Source organism: Dermacentor variabilis, chromosome 3 (genome assembly GCF_050947875.1).
Source record: "Dermacentor variabilis isolate Ectoservices chromosome 3, ASM5094787v1, whole genome shotgun sequence".
NCBI classification, from domain to species: Eukaryota; Metazoa; Arthropoda; class Arachnida; order Ixodida; family Ixodidae; genus Dermacentor; species Dermacentor variabilis.
Window position 1 is genome coordinate 67,973,537 of NC_134570.1, and position 27,276 is coordinate 68,000,812.

The window sequence follows — 27,276 nt, forward strand, 5'->3', positions numbered from 1 at the left end:
TTTTCTGCTTTCTTTGTTATTTTGTTTACGACCGAATCAACACAACATCCATAAAACATTCCTGACTAGTTTCTGGTTGAACAATGCCTCTCAAGTTAGCGTACCGACACTACTTATTGCCTCAACATCCTGGCAATAGGGTAGCGCCAACGGCGTGTATAGTTCAGGATAAAATCGTACGAAGTCTTCTTCTGCGCCTAACGTAAAGCTGTGGCAAATAGTTCGTCCACGATGAATGTTGGCTGCCCTTCATGCAGTTCTGTGAGGCTTCCAAGGCAGTTTTCCTCTAAAGTGGACAAAAATTCCCTAGATTTTTCCACATTTCTGTAAGATACGCTTGTTGAGTATGTCAATATGATTTTCGTAAAGATTTACTTTTTTTGTTACGGTTGAAAATTTAGTTTCAATTTATTTCCAAGCTCGTTTAATACATTCATATAACGAGGTCGCTGAACTCAAGCTGAAATGATGCTTCAGCGCAAGCCGTGCTAAGCAGAATTCTTGATGCCAAGACCACAGCCGCCTGCTTGAAACTACATTTACAGAACAAAAGGCCAGCATGTTTATACTCGTACCACGCGCAAAACAATTTTGGACAGCAAATGCCCAGACTGACACAAAACCTTACTTCAGTTGTAAGGAGCCTGGCACCGTACTATACCAGATTACAGAATAGGTAGCAATACCAGTGCAATAAGCTTTCGTGCGTGTTCCGATGTACTGACGTAGCAGAACCACGGTTGCACGCCTACAAGCCATTTGCCGCGAAGCCAAAACTCAACCAAACACGCGACCACTCGGGCTATACAATGCCAGTGTTTTGCTCTACCTACGGAAGTTAAATTTGAGAGCATAGTCGGCTACGCAGCGCACTGACCACCTAGTCATGCTCAGCGCTACGTACATCCGTCCGCTGTTATGCCACACGGCCAGCCTACATCGAGGTATTTGGCACTCACCCCCTCCCCACCTCGTTATTCTGATGTGGTTGCCCTGGGTGAAAACTGGTAAAGTTCCAAGAAACTGCCGAACCCTTTCAGTGGGTCAAACTGAGTAGTCGGGGGCACAGAGCACCACGACGAATCCATTGGCAGCCCTTAGGAATTCCACAGAACTGCTTACGCTTGCCGCGCAGACCGGTTTTATGAAGCTTGTACTTGTCCTCCGACGAAAGAAGAAAGCGAGGCGGTTGACGTCTGCACCGGTCCTGCTTCGTCGAGCAGGTCCATTGAACGCATCTCACTATGACCACAAGTCCAGCTTCGCATGCTAATTCGAAAGCAGATTGGGCTGAGTGCAATGAAAATGCGCGCTCTACGTCTGTAGTTCCACGTATCGGCCATTGCGGCGTCGCAGCATGCTACTTTCTCCAGTCTGTAAGCTTTTCTTTCCTCAGTGTCGTAGCACATGTCTTCCCTAGATTTGGAACATTTTTCATAACTAAGGCCTAAAATCCCTACATCCAGAGAAATTTCTCTAAGGTTCGCAGCACTGCCTTCCTGAGTCTTTTTCACACACGTATTGCGACTGCAGGAGCTCGCGTTCTGGCGCATCCAGGGTCGTGCCCAGAAGTTATTTCCGGGAGAGGTCTTGCGGTGATAACGCCAGCAACTTTAAATATTTCTACTAACCTATTTTTGCGGGCGAATCATGTACCTCACTGGTATAGAGTAGCACAAAAAGGATCTTTTTCCTTGTTTAGGCTAAACGATAGTATAAAAATGTATTGCATATCTTGGCCTTTACGTGTGACATAAAACCATGCATCCCATACAACTTGCGCCAAAATGTAAAGATATGCAAGTGTCAAGTAGCTGGACAAATTATTTTTTTTTGTATTTCGCCTAATTTACACACTTAGTTATTCATTATTATTCAATTTCTGAAATATTAAGTTTAAAACAAAAGTGTCAATGTGAAAATTGTAGACCAGCCTGAAAAAAAAAATCGCCATCCTGCTTTCTGTTGCTCAATATATAGTCTTCTTTCCAAGCGGGAAAGAAAGCCTCCGAATTATAAAAAAGTACCGGGTGACCACACAATTTCCTCGTTCACACTTTTGATCTAAATATATCATTAAATCGAGTTGATTAACTAATAGTAACTACTGCAATTGGACAATAGTCCGACTTTCTCCAAGCGACGGCTAAGAACGTTAACTTGGTTCTGTCCAGCTACGTGGCAGTTTCGTATTTTGAAATTTTGGCGCAAGTTGGATGCACTCTGCACACGTAAATATGCATTGGATTTCCGGGAGAGCAGTTTATCAAAAAGTTACCCGGGACAGTTTAGGCGAATCTCTTTTTGGGCGAGTTGGTGCATTTCTAAGTTAAGATGGGTTGCGCGATTAAAGACGAACACAGTTGATAGTTTGCGATCTTCCCGTCTGCCTCACTTTTCTCCCCTGTGTTCGTCCTTCTATACGTCCTACTCTTCCTAACATTACCTGGGACACCCAACATATCCAATTTGTGTCGAGTGGTAGCGTCAGCAGCTCTGAGCCGCCTTCCTGGTTACCGCCCGGGCACTCCATTACCTGCCGTCGCCGTCAAACGCCTGTCGCTCTACAACATGGCGTCCTGCATGCGCATGCGTGCTTGGAGCATAGCATCGCCGCCTTACCTGCCACGGAATTCCTCCGAGCGCTGTCATGAGGAACAAGTCGACAACCTGGCTGAGATCCTCGCTGTCGACGTAGCCGATCCAGTCTGTGTACTGGGGACCCAAAGTGCCCACCGCCTTGTGAGATACGCACGCAGGCACGCATATCCACTGCACGAGCAAGAAAGGTGATAAGCTCGACTCGAAGCTTCTTTACTCGAAAATTGTGGACAGGTGAAGTCAGCAACCCGTACATGTTTCTTCCACAGTGTCATGTTCTCTTGCAGAACTTTACTTAGCTCTGATACAGATAGCCATCACCTACCCCCGTTATGACATCATAAGGCACCGGCGTCCGCCAAAATAGGGAGTTTTCTTGCCGGTTTCTCCTAAAAAAAAACGAGATACCGCCAGTGTTCTGTTTCTGCAGTTCTATGGCTTTTTTTCGGGCGGAGACGGAGGCAGTCTTGTTCGGTATCGAATGGCCATGACATCAAATTTTTCCAGCTTGAATTAAGCATTGCATGTTACACCGTACGCATCCCACAGCAAGCTAGCAAAAATCTAGCCCATTCAGTGCAATAGAAGTTGAGCTCCCGAAACGTCTGGCAGAACTGATTGGTGATGAAATTCCAATGAAAGCGATCCACTGGGCAAGATCCGCAGAGGTACGCAGTGCGCTCGCAATACACAGAGGACATGGCCCCAGCCTGCCACCACTGCAACAGCGCTGAATAGTCCACTTCCCATCTCGTCCCAGAATGCACAAATCTCCAGGCCAAGACTACGCTACCATAGTGTGCCAGAGAACTCAGGAGTGCGTCGTGCGAGACCACAGAGCGGGTCCTTTCTGCGATGATGACACGAGGCGGTGCTGTCCTCACCAGGTGCGTGTTCACAATACATCGTCGAGAACGCGCAAGCCTCGCATGGGCACTAGTATCACATTATTTACACGTCAAGGAAGGAGTCAGGCAAGGAGACACACAGTCCGACGCTATTCCCTCCATGCGTAGAAGTATTCAAGCTGCTGGAGTGGGCAGGCTTAGGAGTAAAGTTAAGCGGCGAATACCTCTGAAACCTTCGGTTTGCAGATCACACTGTCCTATTCAACAACACTGGGAATGAATTACAACAAATGAGTGAGGACCTTAACAGAGAGAGCGTAAGGTTGGCGTTGAAAATTTATATGCAGACGAAAAAGACATTGCGCAATAACCCGACAAAGAAACAATTCAGGATCATCAGTTGCTATACAGCAGGAGTACGTTTATCTAGGTCAATTACTCGCAGGGAACCCTGATTATCGAAAGGCAATGTACAGAAGAATAAAAATGGGTTGGGGCGCATGCGGCAGACATTGTCAGATCCTGAGTGGAAGCTTATTATCATTCGAAAGAAAGGTGTACATTCAGTGCATTCTACCAGGGCTAACATATGGGGCAGAAACTTGGAGGCTGACAAAAGACCTCGAGAACAAGTTAAGGACCGCGCAAACAGCGATGGAACGGAGAATGCTAGGCGTAACGTATAGACAGGAAGAGAGCGGTATGAATCAGAGAGCAAACGGAATTAGCCGTTATTCTAGTTGACATTAAGAGACAAAAATGGAGCTGGGCAGTGCATGAAATGAGTAGGGTTGATAACCGGTGGACCAACAGAGTTTCAGAATGAGTGCCAAAGGAAGGGAAGCGCATTGGACGATGGGGTGATGAAATTAGGAAATTTGCAGGCGCAGTTGGAATCAGCTAGCACAAGAAAAGGGCCCTTGGATATCGCCTGGAGAGACCTTCGGCCAGCACTGGACATAAAAAAGCGGGCGGGCAGGTGGCTGCGGCTGCGGCTGCTGTGGCTGCCGCTGCTGCAGCCGTTATTTTTATATGGAACAATCCACTTGGAGAAGTGTTATCTGGAATAGCGGATTTGTATTGCTTGATGCTGCTTGAGTTATGTAGAACGGGCAAGAGGCAAGTGGATCAACTGCACCTTCCCGTCAGCTTTTCCCCATGGTACTTTTATGCTTTCATTGGATTTATTATGCATATGCGTTTATTTACATTCATCATTGTCTTATATTCCAAATGTGACTTCATAATCGCAGTAATAAAAGTATAATGATCATATTTATTATTTATAGGCATAAGAGTGGGGACAGGCTTTGAAAGTGGGGAGCTTTGGTGAAAGATGGCACCGTCCACAAAAAAAAAAAAAAAAAAAAACGAACGGAAGGTCTGTGTGGAGTCTCTTAACCCACATTCGCTAGAGAGAGAGAGAGAGAGAGAAATAACCTTTATTTATATAGCCGGCAGATTGGTGGGGGGGCCAACCCCGCCTAGATGGCGGCCAGAAGCCCTTGAGCTCTAGCGGCATCCTCGGCCTGCTGGACAGCCAAAAGTTGGGCTTCGGGAGCCGAGCTGAGCAACACGGTCTCCCACTGCTTCCGATCCTGAATTTTTTGGCCCTGTCGGGGCGCCCGAGGGCAGGCTCAGATAATGTTATCGAGGTCCGCCCTTTCTTGACAAAATTTACAGTTGGCCGAATATTGGTCTGGGTAATAATGATTATAAGTCACCGGATTTGGATTTGTATTTGTTTGAAGGACGCGCCATGCCACCGCCTGCTCCTTATTAAGTTATGGGTGTGCGGGAGGAAAACGCACCCTCCACAATCTGTAATGATTAGTTATCTCCCTGTAGCCAACCATCTGGTACCCTGTCAGCCCCAGCCGCGGCGCCCCGGTGGCTCGGCTTGTGAGTCCTCGAGCCACGGTGTCGACTGCCTCATTGCCGGGGAGGGAGGAGTGCGCAGGCGCCCAGATGATATGGACAACCCGGTCGCCGCGGAAGTTTGCCAGGATACATTGTGATTCCGGCGAAATGCGCCCCTTTGCGTAATTTAGAATGGCAGTTTTAGAATCGTTGACTATTATCGTGGCCAGTGTGGAAGCCATTGCGAGAGCAATGGCCGATTCCTCAGCCACCTCGGCTCTGTTGGTTTTAATAGATCCGCTGACCTTACGCCCACCTTCCGAGTTCACTGCAACGATACACATATTCTGATTAGTCGTGTACTCTGCCGCGTCGACGTACACCACGTCCTGAGTGCATTGGAATCTCCTCTGTATAGCCCTTGCCCTTTCCTCCCGCCTTTCCCTGTGGTGTTCGGGATGCATGTTTTTGGGTAGCGGTGGGATAATAAGCTAGAGAAACATTTGTTTTTTGCCCCGCACGGGCCGACATTAACGCATGCGCTAATATTATTCTGAGCAGCAGAGAGACCTGGTAAGAAACGACATGCAAGAACATCCGCCTGCGCCACTCCCCTATTCCCTGGTCCAGTGTGTACCCTTTACACCCCCTCCAAAGATTCCTAGCTACAGGCACCTATTTTGCGCTAGTTTTCATCCTCTTAGGTAGCTTTCATTGCTCATATCTTCATACCGTATGATGATCTAATGCCAATTCCTTGCCGAAATACAAGGCTGTGTCCAGGTCTTCGGAGGAGATGTTGCTACAGCCATTCAGTGCTGCAGATGGCTAACGACGTGAAGCCGCAACTTACCATAGCCAAAGCGGTTAAAATATTAACTGTATTCTCAAGCTCACTACATACCCGTCATATTCTTTGGGATGTAAACAATGCGAATAGAAGTTTAGAAGCCTAACTTGTAAACGGCATGAAATTGCAGAAGCACTTGTAAGAGGAATCAAGGAAAACTATAGTGGGACTACACCAGACCTCTTGATGCCCATCTACAATATGGCAGTCTGCGTTTAGGCGAGGGGAACGAAGAAAAGCTCAGCCCTGCCTTGTTGTATCTCCTGGACACGTTATCACAATCTTTTGAGAAGAGTCCTACGCTGCCATCAGGAATGAACAGGGAGCTCCATGGCACCGCCGTAACAGTGTTGCAATGTGCAGGAATATAATGGCATTCAACGAGGTGCGTGCCGGAATAGACTCCCTTAGCCAGATCTCTCGCTTGAACGAGATAATTACGGGGTCCGTGGCAGGGGACGTCCAATTGCCTCCAACCATAAGTACTCAGTCCGTAGGCATAGTGAAGCTCAGTGGGACTCTCATACGTCACCAAGTACCTTCGAAAAAAACGCCAACACTTTAGCTCAAAATCTGACAGGTACAAGCGGCGCACAAAGACTTTGCTAAATCAAAAAGATGGCCATTTTTTTATTCCCGTGGAAAAGTACAAGGCATTTAGTGGAAAGTTCGGCAAACAAATAGTTTAGATAAATCTGTGTTGCCTATATCGCGGTTCGACTGTGTCTGCAACAAAGCCAATAAATTTATCTTCGTCTTCTGTTTTCTACGAAAACCTGCTACTAAAGTGAAGACAAGTGCTGTAAATTATTTTACCTTCTACAAAACGCTAACCTCCAGAGTAAGTACTTCAACCCCGCAATTTCGGCAAGAGAGTACCGCTCGTTCCACAGTGACAAAGAGAGTAGTGCCGTTTCCGGGCATAGAAAGTTCCTCGGCGGTTATCCATGCCACATCAACCCCATCAGACACTCAAGTTTATGCCCACTTTATCGCACATTTATCAAGGATCAGGGAATGGAATGAATGACTACATGGTTAAAAAAATTACGGGGTTTTACGTGCCAAAACCACTTTCTGTTTATGAGGCACGCCGTGGTGGGGGACCCGGAAATTTCGACCACCTGGGGTTCCTTAACGTGCACTTAAATCTAAGTACACGGGTGTTTTTTGCATTTCGCCCCCACCGAAATGCGGCCGCCGTGATGACTACACGGTTGGATAAGTGAATGGTGAGGACTACACCAAGAGCACAGGATGTTGGAAGCTTGGCGTCTCTGAATGTTCCAAAGTTGTAAGCGAGTGACTAGCGATAACGCGTCTTTGCTACAGGCTATTACAGTGCACCGAATATCTACGTTCAAAGCCTTAATTGTGCGCGGCAAGAACAAATCTACCGCAAAAGATGATGCACGCTCCAATCAGATACCAGCCGCAGCGAGGAACGTTACTGAGTCAGAAACATGACAAGCCTTCAGAGTGATTGGCAAATAAAAGAATGAAGGACGAGAGGCACTGTAATCCTGATTTAATTCAGAAGCGCGACGTTCGGACATTTCGGAATATATTTCCAGCCTTGCTTCTAGTAGAAGCACTGAAGCACTGTGTACGCTGCTCGAAACGTTTCGACAAGGCGTAATGAGCTAAGAAAGCACTTACATATCCTCTGCATGTAAAGCTGCGGCAGTAGTTCATGTCGTCCACCCGCTCACCGTCTACAATACCTGCCTAAACAGGGGTTTGCTGAGCCATACGGGGTCCATGCGCATCCATTGTAAACACGAAGGCGACGGAGCAACCTGAGGCAACCAATGGACTTCCCTACCGCGCGATCAAACATGGTGGCGCCAATGGGATCGCCGTGTTGGATTTTGGATACTTGATGGCCGTGTTTGGGTATTTTTTAATGCATCCTTGCACTCCTTGCAATCCTTGACCTTGCACTCGTAGCGATGCTATTCTGCATGGTCTGCCGCTGGCGTTGTCGGATCACCCGCAACGACTCACCAGCAGTACGGCGGTGGTGGCGAGCTGCAAGCCGTCCGTGTACGTGACCGCGAAGAGACCACCCACAGAGGTGTAGAATAAGATTACCGAAGCGGAGATGATGATGAAGTACCGAGAGTCAACCTTGATGATCACGCTCGCTGTGTCGCCTGCACGCCAAGACGTATGAATATCTGTCTGCAACACTCGTTTTCTGTTGCCTCGAAGTGCGCTCATACCTTAGCGTTAAAAAGGACGCAGAGAGTGCAAGACAAATTTCAGGCTTCAGATCAATAAATTGATCGATTGATCGATTGATTGATATTAGTGTGCCTTTGCGTGTACAATGAGAAAATAGCGATTATTATCAGCCCAATGAAGCCAACGGCACTTTGAGCCTTCCATGCAGACTCCGGCAGCGCCTGCTTGTAGTCAAGACGTTGATGCGGCAAATAGATGACATGCCGGGAGTAATGTGTACGCAAATTTTCTCTATATTTTCACGAATTATAACGATGCACCCGCGCTGCGCTCGGTGAGCTTAACTAGTCACCTTGTTTATCTTGCGTGGAAATTGAGAGCATGCAGGTTATGGGTGATGTGTGGGCAAATATACAGTTTAAATGGTGTTATTTAATTACAACCTTTGCTAGAGATTTGGTAAAGAAATACTCGAAAGCGTTATGTACAGGTAACGTTTAAAACAATTGAGTCATGTGCCGGCAATGTTTTAAAACGCACGGTTTAGTTACAGGCAACTACAATTTTTAATGCCGCCCGTCGAAAGTACCAGTTTCACTGAAAAATGAATGAGCAATGATTTTGCATAGTCACACAAGTTTACCGTATTTTTGGTTGTTTGAACATTTTATTGCTATAGCAATTATACGCGACATTTGAGGCGTGGTTCACACTGTTGGCGCCGTCGCCGCCGCCGCCGCCGCAGCGATGCAGCACCGACGGTGCACGCAGGCGCGGCGATGCAACGGGTGTCGGAGATCACGTGATGTGCTGCGCGTGCGCGGTCGAGTCGTGCGAAGGCGAGTACTTAAGGCGAGAAGGCTGATGCCTTGTCTGATAAGCGCGTTGGAAAGGCCTGGAGAGACGCGCAGTCCGTTTCGCTGCAGGAACGACGATGCCAAGTGGGCGCGTCGGCAAGGCCCGTTCAAACTGACTCGACAAAGAAGCCAGGGCAACGTTTCGCCTTCCGCCGCTGGCGTGGCAGCTGTGCGCAGCCACATTGACGTTCCTGCTCAGCAGCTGTGCGCCAACATGGTCTGAGCAGGTGGCACAGTCACGATAGACGCTCTAATACATTCCCTGGGCGCTAACAAACGCCTACGGTTTCCTGTCGGCCTCAACTCGTGCGCCATACCGATAGGCCGCTTGCAGCGCTGCTGGCATGCGTTTGGTTGTAACTGCAGCTCGGATTGCACTGGCCAGGTGTGCAATATGCGGCAACACTGGAAACATTTCGTACGAAGAGCTCGAGCTCTATGCTACACTCCATGCTCGCTGTCAGTGCTCCGTCGCTTTGGCGAAACTGCCATTTTTTATTTTTACAGCGTAGCTGTTAACCTTCTATTCGTCGGGATCTTTCGTGTCTGTCAGCAAAACAGAAAAATGCACCACAAAAAAGTGGATATATATCCTTTGGAATCAGGCATACAACATACAGCTCAGTATTCATTTCAACCAAGAAAATCGCAAAACAAGCGTCAAAACCGCATGTTGGATGATAAGGCACGTGTGAACAACGTGGGGCACGTTCCTTCTCCCCGCGTGTGTTTCCCGGTAAAGATTACGGTTGCATAAGCTGCTCCGGCGGGAAAGGGGCAACAGCAGCATACGCATCAATGAGTAATCTAGCCTATGCCAACTCGTTCAGTTCATTGCGAGACCTCTATGGGTAGAGCGCGCAAAGTTAGAACTCCAGAAGAGCAGCGTGAATACGATCAACGTCGAAGAGTGCAAAGTCGTAATGCTCGACAACGGTGCAATGCTAAGTTTCGGCAGAAATATAAAACATTTCATATCCCCATCGACGGCATTTGAGTGGTTTTCTAACAGCTTCGCTGGCCTTCCACTTTCGCAGGGTCGGGATGCCGGGTCAACTTTTTTTGTAATTCCATTAAGTTAAGTTGCAACCCCCTACTCTCTCAACAGCGCTATGCCACAGTCGTTAAATCACTCCGACGAGTGCGCAGAGCACTTGCCCAGAGCCGATAGTATGGCAGCCGTCCAGAATATCTCGCCCAGCACGGCCGGCACGCAGAACATCAGCCCCGACCAGCGGCCGTAGTGCGTCTGGAACGGGTCCAGCATCGTCAGCGAATCTGTCAGCCGCATCTTGCTCGCGAAGAAAGTGCCGCCTGCGCAGAAAAAGAGAGGGCATCGCTAGAATCGCGAACACACCGCACGCTCATAAATAACATATTGTGGTCTATACGGCACGTAGTCTCAAACTGGACACAGTGGCGTACCAACTATTTCTCGAGGGGGGGGGGGGAACCGCAAACGATGTCTGTCCCCTCTCTCTCTCTCTCTCATATATATATATATATATATATATATATATATATATATATATATATATATGTGTGTGTGTGTGTGTGTGTGTGTGTGTGTGTGTGTGTGTGTGTGTGTGTGTGTGTGTGTGTGTGTGTGTCTGCGCGCGCGTGTGCGTGTTGCGAATGACTATTAGAAGTGAAATTGCCTGGTAATGCTTCACTCAGTAATATTTATATTTAACAGACAGACATATTTATTTGTCACACGTGGTGAACCATGGGTCCCGAACAATTATTTGAATTAGCATTTATTTCTTGCAATTGCATAAAACGGCAAGAAGCAGTAACGGGAGTAGATGAGTACCCGACAGAGATCTCTGATCCCTCCCAGTAGCAGCAGTGCAGCGCACATAAATAATGCACATTTGCTACAAACAATTATAATAATTACATGAATAATTGTACGCGGTGGTTAAGTCTACAGCGCAAGTTTATCGCTAGTTTAGGTTTATGTGTCGAGGTTATACGCAATGGAGTACAATCCACATAATTAGTTGTAATATTCCCAAGAAACAAATTGCAATCCCGGCACTGCGAAAATGAATGTTCAGCGAAGCTGTTGAAAACCACGACTAGAACTGCTGAGGCGGGTATGTAGTGCTTTATTGGTTAAGAATAATGGTAGTAATCGTAATTTAGAGTAATGGTAATAACGGGAGTATTGGTTATTTGGACAGCACGCTGCCGTTGGTCGCATTGCCATTTTTCCTTCTGCCGCTCCTCATATTGACGCTGCTTCTCAGGAATCTTAACTATGCGTTGTTAGGATTGGGGGCTCAATCCCATCGCTCGTAATCAGTTGTCAAGATTGGAGTCCGGCATGAATTAGAAGGCAGCTGGCCCATGCCGTCGTCCAACTTATCCTCGCTGAAGACGGTGACGAAGGGAAGGACTGCCTCTCATCGAGAACGAGGAATATGGGTTTATTAACAGTATTTACATGCATTTCATCAGTCTAGCATGACTGCGAGAGAAAAGTACGTCAGTCTAACATGACTGCGAGAGAAAGTGTACCAGTCTAACATGACTGCTTGAGAGAGTGTGCTGAGCATCCGCACAACAGCGGTTTATAAACACTCGGTCCACTCCGATACCCAGGGGTCGGAAACGGCCGCCTCTGAGCGCGAGGGCTTACACACACACACACACACACACACACACACACACACACACACACACACACACACACACACACACACACACACACACACACACACACACACACACACACACACACACACACACACACACACACACGCACGCACGCACGCACGCACGCACACGCACACGCACGCACGCACACGCACGCACACGCACGCACACGCACACACAGGATCACGTGGAGCCCGCCGCCGTCCGACTGTCTTCGCAGAACTCGGGGCTTACTTCAATAACGGTGCTTCGGAAGGGGTCTCTGTCGATGTTCCCGCGGCACTTCACCGCTCGCGGCACAAAGCCTGCTTCGTCGAACGCATCCTAGCTCCAGCGACGGAGAGTGGAGGATGCGCGTATTGTTCTCGACACAAAGTCGATTTAGTCACGCCGTGGCTAGAGGTTTGCGGCGGCGCTCCAGGAAAGTTGCGGCCACTGTCGCAACTCGCCGGCAAAAGTTGCACTGCAGCTGGCCGTTCTTAACAGCGTTGCCTACCCATAACAATGCTACAACAATGAAACCAGTTGCTAGATTTGTTCTTTTATATACGAAAGTCCAGTGCCGTCCCGCCCCACGTCTCAAGCTGCTGTCGCTGCGGCCGCTAGCGCAACAGTAGTCTCTACCGTGAATTATATGTGGGGAGCGCTACGTACTTCGCATTGTTATCAGGAGCGCCTTATCAATAATAGAGAGCTTTAGAGTAGGGGCCCCAAAGAGCTTTGCGGGTGTTAGCGTTGGGGCACGCAGGAGTGACGAGTTTTAGGATAGGGTTTTATGTTTGCAGATAGCGCCTTGCGCTGACAGCGCCACTAGGGTGTCGAAGGAAAGCTATTAGAAATAAATAAAATATACCATTTTATAATAGGAATAGTAATTTTGAATTACGTGTATTCGTGTTTAATTACAATTTAGAGGTTATTCTGTAAGCAGCAAACAATTAGTAGCGCTTAGTTTTGAGCAAACCAACCGTACGTGCCTTCACCAGCCAAGCTTAGCCGCGTTAGGCCTAAGAACCATGAGATCCACAATCGAGTTCGCAATCAGCGGCGTCTGATGAATCAATCTTCATAACACATGCTAGTTGAGAGAAAGCGATAATCGCAGTCACTTGTCCTAGCTTGCGAACTTCACGCGTTACAACGAATCGAACCCAGTTTAGTGCTAGGTTAGAGCAATGCCTCCTTTACTAGATGCCTGTCGCGTTGTCCGGTAAACTCTGTTCCGTGCCCTCTCTCTTTTCTCGTCTCCATGAAAAGGCAACGAGCGCCTCTCATGGCGAACGCCTGCAACTGAGATCACGTGCTGCGGCCTCTGAGATGACCATGGTATCTGTCACCGTCTCGGAGGCCAGCGATAACGCTCGCTAACAGACGCCCGCGCATATAACGCGCCGGCGGAAGTATTCAGCCCCCGCTGCCACATCCGCCGGAAGTTAAAAAGGCAACGAGCGCCGCCTCACGGAATTTATGCTGAACTAAGGGAACCGCCGCTACAACGGGAAAGCGAGCAACGCGGCGGGCATCTAGTAAAGGAGGCATTGGTTAGAGCCATCGCTTCGACGGGTGCCGCCATGTTTGCTGACGCAAAGCTTTTGGGGCCGCTATTTGCGATCCCGCTAAATCAGTGAAATAGCGTTCCCAACGCAGAACCCAAACGCAGTTTGCGTCTCGCTCATGCGCAGTGGCTTCCATGCTAGTTCCTTGCGGCCCCAAAACGTTTGGGCCCCTATTCTAAAACTTTCTAATGTGGTTCGGATGCTTGTTTTGTGCTTGTTCATTATTGAAACGAATGACGTTCTGTATGCTGTATGCGTGATGCAAAGAATGTATACACTTTTCGCTTTACCTTGCCCAGTGGCTGAAGCCTGCTACACCTCCTCCGCGGGTCGGCCCGGTATCGCACTACCTCGAGGATCGGCCGACATTTCTGCCCATGTATGATGTCACGAAAAATACTGATCAACTAGAGGCTAACAGCTTCGCTGTAAACAAGACCGCAGATGTGTGCGACCTTGAAGAATTACAAACAGATTTCCAGCGAAACTCTTTTTTGAACAGTTGCAATAAGTTTCAGCTTCTTGTAATTATGTCGTATACTTTAAAAGGTTGCCCGTATATATATTACTATTCCGTCTAAAAACTTGCCCGGATGTAATGATTTGGAGCACTTCTTGATGGGAATTAAAAAAAACAGTAATTCATCAACACACATGTTACTTCACCATAACGTTTGCAATGGCATCCTCCCTCCCTAACCCCTCCCCCCAATCAATTTCCGCTGCACTTGATACCTGTTGAGTTCACAGTCCTTCCAGGGCGACGGGGTGAATTCTTTGTTACAGTCGTAAAGCTCCGGATCACTTGCATGCGTGATTTACTGCAAATGGCGTAATTAGTCGCCTGTCTTTGAAGTTTGCCTACGTATTATCCACAACGTGCCCTTTATTTTCGTCAAATATAAACGAAAATTCTTGTTCAGTTCACTGAGGACATTGCCGAAACCATGTTGGAAATTGCGCCTGAAGATGTCCGGTCATAGGCGCGCCTCTGCGTTTTACCTCGTAACCGAGCGTAGGAGCACAACAAAAGATGAAAGCGAACGTGGAGCACAGCAGGAGAGTAAAGAAGATAACGCAAAGGAGAAAAGTGGAGTAGGAGGTTACTGTGAATGCTTGAGGTCGAAAATGGAGGAAGAGTGGAGGGGAAACGTCCCGGGCATGTGCTGTGTTGCCGGCGGCCAAGGCATCCGCTGCCGCGTGGGCGATCTCATCTGCGCTTCGGAGGAGGGGCCAGAGCGGCATGAGATGGGGATGGCTACGTTCGTCCGCGGCGTCAGATGCTGAGGTCAGTCCGCGGCACCAGCGTGGGTGACGGGGATCACTGCTCCGGCAAGGGGCGATGGCAAGTGGCTATGAATAAGTCTAGATGTGACGCTCCCTTGCCTGTTGTCACCGCTGACACTGGTGGCATGATTTCACCGCTATGAAGGGCAACTCTAGTTGTTGGTGGAACAGAGGCGTGAGAAGAGAAGCGTAGTGCCGCGCAAGACGGGCGGTGCGTCTACAATGGCTACGATATGGTTGCAGAGTAGCACGCTTCGTCTGTGTGGAAACAGAGCGCTGCATGAGCACATGTCTATCTGCGGCGACTGCGGTTAATCACGCCCACGCGTCACCCAACCGCTGCTTCTCGCGATCTGCCGATTAGCGAGGCAGTCGTGACCAAGGAGGTTTAAAATAATTGCCTGTGGTTTAGCTCTGGTTAACCCTAGTTGAATTGCGACAGCAAGAGCTGCAAAATGGGTCTCTTCCGCAGTTGAAAAGTCACTCCGTGACGTGGCACGACTTCTAGCCGCATCTTCGTTACGACGCTTCTCGAGTCGTGCGGCGCGTTCTTCGGGCGTCTCTTGAGCGGGTTGCCTCTTCCTCGCTTCGTTCTGTCGTTGTTGCGTCCCTTTCGAGCTCTCCATAACGACTAAATACACTAAGGCAAAGCGCATATATATATATATATATATATATATATATTACCCCGCGAGGAGACACCTCTCCCTCTACCCCAGCGGAGGACATCTGGTGGAGCGAGCGGCGACAGCAGCAGCGTCGACGGCGGCGCCATCTGTTGGAGTGCGGCTACGGTGTTGCTAGGCAACGGCGGCTCAAGGTCGTTCGTCGGCCACGGCATATGGCATACGGCATACGGCTGCATGCATACGGCATACGGAGCGACGAGCCGAAATGGCTCGCTGGCTGGCGTAGTAAAGCTTTCGCTTTAAGATAATTATGGAGTGGAGATGGTGCCCTGAAATTGAAGCCGGCCGTCGCCATATTACTAAGGGAATCGATTAACGTTGGGATGTGGCGGAGTAGACGAAGCGTTTGCTTTTCGTTTTCAGCGGTTTTGAAACGGCCAATTTTGCCATGCAGATGATTCTTGGTGTGTCTGTCTGTGCGACTCGCTTTAGGATCAAAATTGAACGTCTTAACTTATTATGGGAGATCGCGACATGATGACTAAGCCAATGGCAATATTCTAGCCCAAACAACGAGCTTTTATTTTTCAGTCACGCCAGAACTTATCACAGGGCAAGAGCAGCTGCACTGCCACTAGTCTCCGCCTAGTTCAGCACGCTTTTAACGATGAAGTAAGGGAAAGCGCTGGCTTCACCTCTGCTGGTAAGAATCGGTGGGAGTTGCCACTCAATAAATTTTGTAAAGCCTCCTTGGTCGTGACTAACTTGGCTCCGTTTGCAATGCGCCCCACGAGACAGATTGTCCATGCCAGCTACGCTACTCACAGCGTTCTCTTTCTAATATTAACCGTGTACCTATATAATAATACGAAATATTGGCGCGCGAAATGAAAACAGTTATAGAGCTGCGCTCAAATTTCGCATTAGGGAGTATCGTAATCGTCGGTAAATTTTTTTTATAGCATGGAGCACTCCGTCCTGGTGTTCTTCCTAAAAGGTCGAGGTCGCGGAATTGAATCCAGGCCACGGCGGCAGTATTTCGATGGGGGCGAAATGCGAAAACACCCGTGTACTTAGATTTAGGTGCACGTTAAAGAACCCCAGGTGGCCAGATTTCTGGAGTCCCCCTCTACGGCGTGCCGCATAATCAGAAAGTCGTTTTGGCACGTAAAACCCCATTTAATTTTTCCTAAAAGGTCCGTTTGTTCTCAGTGATCCCGCAATGAAGAACGAAAGCTTGCGTAGAACGAGGTGGTGGCTTCGCATGCTTAAAGCGCATATGGTGGTGGTGGTGGTGATGATGACTTCTAATGGAGTCCCCGATAAATGGGCCGGCGACAAATAGCCCGCGAGCATGATTGAGCTGATCAAGTTTTACTAGACCATCTCTAACTTTCTCTTCATTAAAACCTCTATATTCATATTGTAAACTTACCTATAGGCATGTAACGACGCCGGTTCCATCTGTTCTCTGCCTTTCTTTTTTCCCACCAATACTCCAAACGTATCTTGCTAGTCTCAACCATTGACAAGTCAACATTCCCATCAACTTTGAACCCTAGTGCCTCTGGATGGTGGACGTTCCCTACGACCCTGCTTACTCCGCTTTGCGATTGTTTCCCGTACATTACAACATTACTGCCGCTGTGCGGCGTGTCCTCTATTCACAGGAGCAGGATGACCGTCATAAACTTGCCAAGGATCAGGCTCATCGCGTAGCCAAGCGGAGCTTGGCAGTTGACGATGCCGTACTTGTAGACTGCCTCGGCGGTGCCGTTCAGATAGCCGCCTCCAACCCAGGTTGCTGTGAGAGCAAGGATGCTAATTAGCAACAGGCTGACACCTAACGGAAACGTCCTAACCAACGAAGAAGCACTTTACAAAATATAGTGCACTGGATATATGTCCCCACTTTTTCGTTCAAATTTTTTTGCATTCTTTAAATCGCCCTGTGTCGCCTCTGTTTCGCATCCTCAGATAGATTTCTGTAAAGGCACAAATTATTTGCATAAGAAGTCACAATGCTCAGGTACCTAATAGAAGAGATTCACCAATTATTCTTACTGCGATAGCAGTTATACGGACCGTCCCGGTGAACTTTCGCCGTCGGCGTTGCCGTGAGGTTCCGCATGTATTTTAGCTTATGTATGCCAAGGTAGAAGATATCTCGCGCGCCAGGTTCGCATAGAAGCGATAGACAGCACGAAAATTCGCTCGCCTCTGCTGCCGGTCTTTATAACGCCAGCATACTGACAGCGAGTGTCCGCGGCCATCGAGTTGGATGTGCTCGAGTATGCCTGTGCGGACGTGAAGGCTTGTTAATTTAGTTCGTTAGCCAATTTTTTTTATAGCAGTTTATGCAGCTTATAAAACGACTAGCCTTACATGGTATATATACCATGTAAAAATAGTCGTCTTATAAGCTGCATAAACGGCTATAGCTGTTTAATAATTTCCTAACCCTATGAATGCTTCGCCTCTCGGGGGAAGCAGAATATAAACTATCCAAACCAAATGAAGTTTTAAGCGAACATCACTAATCACTAACTACACTCGGCGATTTGAAACGCCATCAACGTATTTAAAATATATAAAAAGGAAACAATGGTGTACTCGCCAGCATTAAAAAAGACGTCCCGAATGAAGTGTTTCGAACAAGCCACCATGGTGTCGGTCACCTTTATCAAAATGCGCATGTTTCTTATCTATGTCGCTCTCCATTGAGCGTCTTCTTCTGCTTTCGAGTAACGATGAAATGATCAATAGCTTGTTTTTCCGCCGCAGTGAACGCCCATAATTGCGCACAGCAAAATTCTTTCGACATTCTTTTCTTTGTTTTTTTTGGGGGGAGGAGGGGGAGGATTGTGCATAGAGGCACCTTGGTAACTTGAGAACTGCGAGGCTAGAGTTACTGTATAGGGAGCCTATACGGCAACTCTATAGGAGACAACATTGCAGCGCACGCTCTAATGTCAGAACCTGCGGCTGAACCTACATCGGCTGGTTCTTGGCGCGGCCTCTAGGGGGCGAGCATTTGTTTTAAGTCGCGAAGAGATCAGACATTTTATAGCCTCCTAACGCGAGTGGTGTGGGCCCTTTTGGTGTGGGCTGCGGTGACTGCGGCCATAAGAGTTTTCTGCGACACTTACTAGAGGTAACTCTGTCGCTGAAATCATTCAGCCGCCATGGGAATACATGGATTTGTCATATCTTCGTACTTTTTGATTGAGACGTTCTTGTAGCTTCGTTTATTACGCTTTATCTCCTTTAATTTTCCTAAATTACAGAGCCATCTACACTTTTGCAAGTGCAGGATACTCTGCGAGCACGCACAATCGTTACGGATTGCAGCGGTTCAGCTTGTCGAGGGGGCGGAATCGAAATGCGTCAAGCATCTGAACGTGCTGGCTTTCCTACGAAAAATTAGTAAGGGTGTTTTATGCCCCTTGTATATGCACGCGTCCCTGGCGCAATCATTTAAATAGAGATCTTGCGTTTGAATGCTGCCGTCGGGCAATTTCACTACTGGTATTTATTTATCACAGAGTGCTTTATTGAAAATAATGAATTTATAAAGTCACGGAGCACTTCGAAGCTAGAAGAACGGCGTTTAGGCAAATCGATGTACTACGCTTCATTCCCATGCTGGCTGAACCGTCGCCCCGCCTTTACCTCCCGTAGACACTAGCGCCAGCGTTCCCTCTAGTAATTATTTTATGAAACTCCGACAGCGGGAGACGGGAGAATATGGCCGCACTTTCGGTGTGTGTTGCTACGCTTCTATACGCTCTTGCTGCCGGCTCCTGCTGAACTAGTTTCTCTAGACGTTCTTTTAGCGCATTTGCTAAACGGGACGTAGAAAAGTTATTTGTCCGGGCGGTCATGGTGCCGTCGTTGGCTGCACCAACAACCAGCGTAAGAGGAAGCAATAGTGCTGCGATTGACGTTCGCAGATAGGCAAGAAGCTTGTGCTTGTGAGGAGTGTATTCGCTGCTTAGCAACGGCGCCTTAGCAACGGCGCCATAGAATAATGGCCTTAAAGAGGAAAGGAGCTCGCGCCCAGGAGGCTTGCTCGGGTGAGTATTCGTTTTGTGTTCCGAAACTACGCGATATAGGGTGCGTCGTGCCTCCCTGTGCGGCGGGCCTGCGATAACAACACGACACTGCCGTTTGCGACATTTCGGCGCCCTTATTATGGACCTGCTCAGTTCGCCTCCCGGGCGGTAAGTAACTCGCTCAGCGATTGTTCCCTCGTGGTAAATGAACAAGACTGCACGGACTTAGAGGGATTCTGTGCCCTGTGTGTTATCCGTGTATACATGAGGGAACCGCACTCGGGTACACGTGCCCGCGAAGAGAGAGAGAGAGAGAGAGAGAGAGAGAGAGACAGAGAGAGAGCAGCATACGACTCGCGCGCGCACAGAAACAGGTCTGAACACGCGTCAGTGGCTCACTTCGTTTCTTTTTCTTTCTCTCGCTCAACGCACGAGTGCTTTAACTGGTATAATTGTGCGATTCTCACACTCAGCTACACGAGAAGCATGTTCAGTCGTTCTCAGCGGAGATGGTGTCCCCTTCAGCAACGTCCCACGTGGATACGCAAGTTTTGACTATATTCAACACGATCGTGTTGAATATTGACAACACTCGTGTGTTGTCAATATTCACTGCGACGGAGAAAATAATGAAGTGCGTGCAACTGGCTGCACACGCGACATAAGATGTAATGCTTCGATCTCAGGCACACTGCACTGGCCCACTAGATGGCTAGCAGACCAGTGGTTAATAGCCAGTGCGTCCGTTGTCGGTGCGAAACGCTGCTCATACTTGTTTCGTGTCAAAGTCTTGCGTAAACACGTAAGAGTTAGAGCTTTACATGTCACTGCGTGCAGTGTGCAAAACATCGTAGCTTCATTGTACTCATACCAATAGCAGTATGCTGAGAGCACACTTCGATCGAGATGAAAAGATTTCTTGTCTGCAATACAAGTAAAATGCAGCACAATGTGTGGCACCAGTGCGTGGCACAAATGATATTCCTTCTTTTATATCCTGTGCTCCGACATCTAAATAAAAATGTAAAGCGTACTAGATGTCGCCTAGTATATTCCATACGGTATCTAATGCCTCTGAAATTCTGCGTTTAGTAATACATATCTCGGTGAAAAAAAAAAAAACCTTGGTCAACTCCACGACATTGCAACTTTTGTGAAGCAGACGATGTTGAAGCTCCGTTGAAGGAGATGCTGTCACAGGGTGCTCCCGCTACATTATCTCCGAGGTACATTTCTGTGATCTGAAATGTTGTCCCATTATTGAACTAATTACTTTTGACCTTCTACGAGCCAAAACCAGAATTTGATTATGAGGCACGCAGTAGTGAAGGGAATCGGGATTAATTTTGACCACCAGGAGATCTTTAACGTGCCTGCAATGCGCCGGACGCGGCCGTGTTTGGAGTTCACCCCCATCGAAATGCGGCCGCCGTAGCCGGGATTCGATCCAGCGACCTCGTCCTTAGCTGGGCAACACCTTAGACGCTAAACCACCGTTGCGGGTCGTTGCCGTGTTAAAGAAGGCAATAATTACTGGCACTCAGAACCAAAAAAAACGGCTGCACCGCTTCAGAACCAGCAACTGCAGACAACTGATAATCACGCTGTTCCGGCAGTCCCGTCACCATCGTCATCATAACATAAAGATGGCGCCACCTACAGGTGCTACAACTTCTGGTTTATACCGGTCGCGTACTTGCTGGCAAGCTTCCTCGTTCTTTTGCTCCACCGTGGGTCAATGTTTTTTCTGACGAATACTTGAATACTCCCTTGCCACCCATTTACTTTCATTCATATTCCTCAGCAGTTCTTCGAAATCAATTTCAATCTGAGCTTTCCTCAATTCAAAATTTTTCCAGCCCATATCACCATGTACAGCTTCACTTGTAGTCTTCCCGTGGGCGTGCCACTGACCTTTGACTTCCATCGAGTCCTAATTGTACCACTCTCAGACGATGGTGGTGATGATGATTTATTGACATCCTCTTCGAAACGGGGCTGTGACAATTGTCACCTAGCCTGCTTCATTTAGCCATGGAGGTATGCCATATAGACTTTTCATTATAGCATTTCTGTATACATCTCCTTAATCTTTCTTTCACTTCATCGCACATTGTATAACTACGTATTCCTGTAGCGGATCCGGTCGTACCAATATTTTCCCTGTTTCTTTTTTTTTTTCACTAATAGTCTAAACGTATCTTGCTTATCTCGACTGCTGACCGGTTGATGCTTCCGTCCGCTTTAAATCAAAGCGCTTCTTTAAGGTGTACGTTACCTACGGGTCTCACTAGTTGAATCTATTCGCATTTCATAATGATGTGCTGAATTTTATCCTGATTTTTGCTGTAGCACACACATGCCTCATTCCTGACTATAGCAGCGCCTCTTCCGGGCCGTCAAGCACGCTCACCGGATTACGCTTTGTTGCTGAGGAGCGTTCCGAATGGGACGGTCGCAGCAAAACCTGTCAGCGCGTGCACTTTCAGACGCCGTAGTTCGTTCAAGCCAGTAATTGAGGTCATACCGTTCAACCGACATAAACAAGAAATACGACAGATCGATGCGTTATAACTATCGTCTGATTTTATTGCAGAAGAGCATTGTACTTATACCGACAAAACGAATACGAAGTAGAAATCACCATACGTGCAAACCAGCCTTTTCCAGATAAGCAAGTTAGCTTCTGCTCTGAGTAATCTATGGGGTGCCGACGTATTTAGCACATTGTTTTGCAATCGTGCTTGCTTCGACGATTTCCCGCGTATCATTAGCTGTAGTTCTATACATAACGGAACAATCCTTAAACATTGGTTCACAACCGAAATCGTCACAACGCACTGAAACATGCCCGGCTCGATAACAGTTCAATTTTTGCCTATCCTCCCTTAATCTGTCATTTAGGCATCTATCGGTCTGCCTTGTGCACACTTTGGCGCACGAAAATGGGAAGCGATGAACGACACCTTGTGCACAGTTAACAAAAGGGCACTGATGCTTCTTCGCGCATCCTTGGAGACTCTTGCCAAGCTGATCGGTAGCTTTACCGGTAACCCTACATCGTATCTTCAGCTCCATGAAAGAGTTGCAGCTTCGCCCGAAAGGCTATGCATCGATTGCGATGCACGCAACAATCACACTCGATAACCACGGACACTCGCAGTCAAATGGTTGGTGTGAGGAATCGGGGCAGCCGCAGCGAGCGAAGTGCTTTGACGCTGTCTATTGCTTCAACGCAAATTGAGCTTCAAGAACACAGCACACGCAAAACTAAGAGCCGTCGACTTACCTAAACTCTGCCCCCAAAGCAGATCGCTTTCAAGATAAAGCCCCGCAACCGTGCGCGGCTGCGCCAACGCAATTGCTGCCGAAGTACCACACAAAAAGAACAGAGCTTCAAGACGGACGACAAAGGAGGGAACGCACACACACTGCGTGGACTTACTGCGGGTTTGTTATATTGCGGAGCCTCTTATGCGGAGCAGTAACAGGCAGTTCCAACAAGACCACGAAATGAAGGCACACCTTGGTTAAAAAGGGAAGAAGAAAAAATGGGAAAGATCTCGCACCCAGTGCAATGCCTTGTTGGCACTGCCTTTTACTGCTCTGTATAAAAGGTTCAGCAACATAATAAACACGCAGTTATTAGCGCAGTCTGTGTGTGGTTCCTACTTTGTGTCCCGTTTTGAAGCGCTGTTCCTTCTTTGATAATGAACCAACTATCCCGTATAGTCAACCCTTGGAAGTGCAACAGTACAACGACCCCTCCCTAATTTAGGCACGCGAGATTGAGCCTCTAGCGTCGGCTCACAGTCGCACGCGTTTACTCGCACATACTGCGCGCGGCGACGGTGTTTTCGCCTTTGGACTTTATACGGAATACCATGACAACGGCGAAGACGAGGGCAAAAATGCGCCTGGAGTGTCCATATAACTGCTATGCCGATAAAAAGCTTTGCTGAAAAGTTTGAACAGCAACAAAGAAGGAGTAGGTAGAAACTACGTACTTCAAGAGCTCTGCCTGCTGAATAGCTTATTTAAGCAGCTATTTAGGTTAATCCAGCAGCCAGTTCTTTTTTAGCTATACATCACCCTCTTATGTAATTTTGCACGCAATGTGCAGATGGACATACACGCACGCACACATACACACACATATGCACACGTACGCAGGCACACACACACGCATGCACGCATGCAAACACGACCTACAAACGAGAAAAAACGATCAGCCAATTTCCAAATTATAGGTACACATGGTTAGCAAACCTCGAACTTTATATACGTAGCGATTCGGTACGTTTAACCTGTAAAGCGTGCTTTGCCCTTCACATTGTCTTATGTCTCTCTATTGAGAAACGATGGAATTTTATTGGTTTGTATAATGAATGGCTTCCGTGAAGTAAAATTTACATTTTGTGGGAAATAAAAGCTGATCTTGTCGAAAGGAAAATAACTTCATGAAAAAAGTAGCAGTGTCGCCCGAAAGGCAAGGCATCGATTGCGATAACCAATTATTAGATAGTTATACGAAGCAAGTATAGTAGTTATATCGGCCATATAAGCTTGTAAACATCCACTTACAAACTAAATTAACAATGATACAATTTGTAAGCGCGACAGAACGAGGACGTAGAAAGAAACAGACACACAGAAACAGCTCTCTCTCTTTCTCTCTGTCTGTTTATTTCTACGACCTCGTTCACTCGCTCTTACACTCTATCATGGATTCAAACGAACTAGCCCGCCAACATGCTTTAACTAAATTAGCAAGCACGATGTCACGCGCACACAGGTAAACATAAACGCATCTCACTCGGTGAGCGCGGAAACTCGCTGTCAACATGCTGAAGTTAGGAATTGACTTTCGTGCAACTTTCGCCTCAATGCGAATGAAAAGTTTAAAGCACAGCGCATACAAAGCTACCTGCACTACACCCACTCTGCAAACATCGCAGATTGCTTTGAAGACGAGGCCCGCGCGGGCGCACACTTTGGCCACGTCGCAGATAGCTTTCAAGATGGCCGCATAGTAAGCAGCAGCCGCCTGACAAAGCCCTTAAGGAGAAAGCTCTCTCACCTCCCCCCCCCCCCCCTCCTACCTTCCCTCACCGCCATGCCTCGCGCGCGATACACTGTAAGAATGTGTACACCCTCAAGGGTGTTTTCTTTTCGCACTTGTAACGCCCTTACCGTTAGGGCCTTACAAAAATTTGTAGAGGATGACAACGGAGCTCTAACTAGGCGTGCGATGACAAAAAGTGTAGTTGAAAACTATGTAATCATTCTGACAGCAGTGGGTACTGAGAAATATCCGATAGGAGACTTTCATACCTCTCCTTGTGAAGTTCCCTTGTCGAATATCACTTTGCGCCCAAGGCTTTCAGAATGAGTGTATTGTTTTCAACTACGTTTCGTCATCGTACGTCTAGTTAGAGCTCCGTTGTCGTCCTCTATAAATCTTTGTAAGGCCCCAGCGGTAAGGGTGTTAGCAGTGCGACAAGAAAATACCCTTAAGGGTGTAAGTATTTTTACAGTGTAGGAGAGGCCCGCCTTCTCGCTTGCACAGGCGAGGTTGAGCCACGTCCTCCGGCTCAACCTCGCACGCTTTCCCCTGTACATACTGCATAAGGCGCGCAGTTACGATTTTATCGCCCTTGGACTGTATACGGAACCTCACGGTGTCGGCGACGGTTACACCAATGGCAGAAATGTGCCTGGAGTGCCCTTGTACTTGCTATCGCAATAAAAAAAGTCGCAGTTTTGTCGGAAAGACGAAGCATCGGTTGTTATAGCAAATTGGTCAACAGAATATTAGTGATGCACAGGAAGTTAGTGAAGCAAGATTATTAGTTTTATCGGCCGCATAAACTTGTAGACTAATTAATCATACCTAATTGCAGACTAATTAATTATTTCGTATGCTAATTAATTTAACGAGCACGGTGTCACGCGCGCACTAGCAAATATAAAGACATCTCGCTTGATGAACGCGGAAATTCGCTGTCAGAACGCTGGAGTGAGGAAGTGCGGCAGCGGCAGCGAGCGAATTCACGTTCTCGCTGCCTCTCGCAAGAACGCGAACCAATTCGCAAAAACACAGTGCACGGCGTACTCTCTTCTGTTGCTATTCGCTTTCATGATACAGCGGCCCGGGAGAGAGCGCGGCCGTCCGAGCCCCCTGGAGTAGAACGCCCGTTCCCTCCCCCCGGAGCCTTGTGGGCGACGGAAGACGGCGCGCTATCCCGCCTTCCTCCGTTCCGAGCGCAAGATTGAGCCACAATAGCCGGCTCACCCTACCACGCTTTCACTCTCACGTACAGCTTACGGCGCGGTGCGACGATTTTAACGGCCCTGGACTTACACAGAACCTCATGCGACGTCGACGGCAGAAATGAGCCTGGAGTGTTCATATAATTGATATCGCAATACGTAGGGTACGTAAGCACGTGCAAGAATATAACCCAAAACAACTAAAAATGTCTTCTCACTCAAAGCCTCCGACATTTGCACGCGACGACAAGCGCGCGCAATCTCGGAGGCCATTAACATGCGCTATGGACATTTCACTCACCGATCATAGAGGCGACGCCGAGCAGCCGCGGCAACTCCCGATTGGCAACGAACAGCCTGAGCAGGAAGTCATGGTCGTCATCGTCAATCTCCCGCCTGGATATGCGGGACCCATGCGGGCCGATCGAGTGGTTCTGCGTCAGGGGCCCCTTGCGGCGTCCCCAGACGCCCACGATAACGACTGCGACGTAGTACATGATTATGAACAGCAGAGCCACTATGTTCATCGCAGCCATGGCGCCTTTCCTGGCCTTCGGCTTGAGACGAGGGCCGAATGGGACGTCCGTGTGCCACGGGCCGCACGCGAAACTCGCGAGCGGCGCTTCTGCTGCTGATGATTATTTCAAACACCGCCACGTGCCCACAACAAGTTATTTGCCGTGATGGCGTAGTGGCTTTGGCGTTGGGCTGCTAAGCCCAACATCGCAGGATAAAATCCCAGCTGCGGCGGCCGCCTTTCGATGGGGGCTAAATTCAAAAAAAGAGAGCGAGGGGAGAAACGCCCGTGTGCAGTGCACGGGGTACACTTTCGGGAATTACGTGTGGTTAAAATAAAACCGGAGGAAGATGAAGGAGAAAATAAACCTTGTTAAAAAGAACCCTAAGGCAGTTTCGATTGCGGTGGCCTCAGGTACGCCGGCTCGAAGTCCTTGGACTCGGGGGCCATCTTCGGCTTGCTGGACGGCCCAGAGCTGCTGTTGCAGCTCCGAACTTTTGAGAACCGCCTCCCAGCGGCGGCCACGAATTTAGTAGTCCTAAAGCCCACGACGGGAGATCATCCGCGACACGGGTGCATGGTAATGCAATAAGAAATAGGAAAGTTATTCAGGTGCAATGCACGTGGTGGGATTTATGGAAAACAAGGCCTTAGTAATGCAGTGGAGTAATTGCTATAAAAATAAATACAACGCGTATCATCATTTTTAGTAACGCATCGAGTACAATAACGCAATCTACCACAGAAAACAGCCTTTAAAGCCATCCTATGCGATGTGTAATCTTATGCAACGTTTATGTTAACGCACCGCACAGGTCACAAATTTAACTCTGTAATGGCCGAACGCAGTTTTAAATCAAGGCGAATTAGAACAGCTCCTTCACCTTTGTTTTTCTTCAAGGAGAGTACATTTCGACAATAAGAAACAATCAAATGCTAGGCAATCTAAAACCTAATGCAGGAGGAAGTATAAACATTAGCTATAGAAATTAGCTGATGGCAAAGTCACAATTTTTAGGTATGGAACTTAACCTATGGCATATTTTATGATATGTTGGTTATTACAAGGTTACTATCATGCATTGCCGTGGT

General features: G+C 48.0%; 2 protein-coding genes across 5 annotated transcripts in view; one reads left to right on the forward strand and one right to left on the reverse strand.

The window, feature by feature from the left end:
- The window catches only part of LOC142575821 (uncharacterized), a 262,670-nt gene that overhangs the window by 208,531 nt on the left and 26,863 nt on the right, over window positions 1-27,276 (forward strand). The window lies entirely within an intron of this gene.
- LOC142573805 (high-affinity choline transporter 1-like) lies at window positions 975-26,230 on the reverse strand. The gene is made up of 6 exons (XM_075683057.1): window positions 25,969-26,230; window positions 17,036-17,143; window positions 10,362-10,517; window positions 8,167-8,315; window positions 2,623-2,772; window positions 975-1,049 (listed from the first exon to the last, which is right to left on the reverse strand). The coding sequence occupies exons 1-6, from the start codon at window positions 26,201-26,203 to the stop codon at window positions 975-977; spliced, it is 873 nt and encodes a 290-aa protein (XP_075539172.1). The 5' UTR covers window positions 26,204-26,230.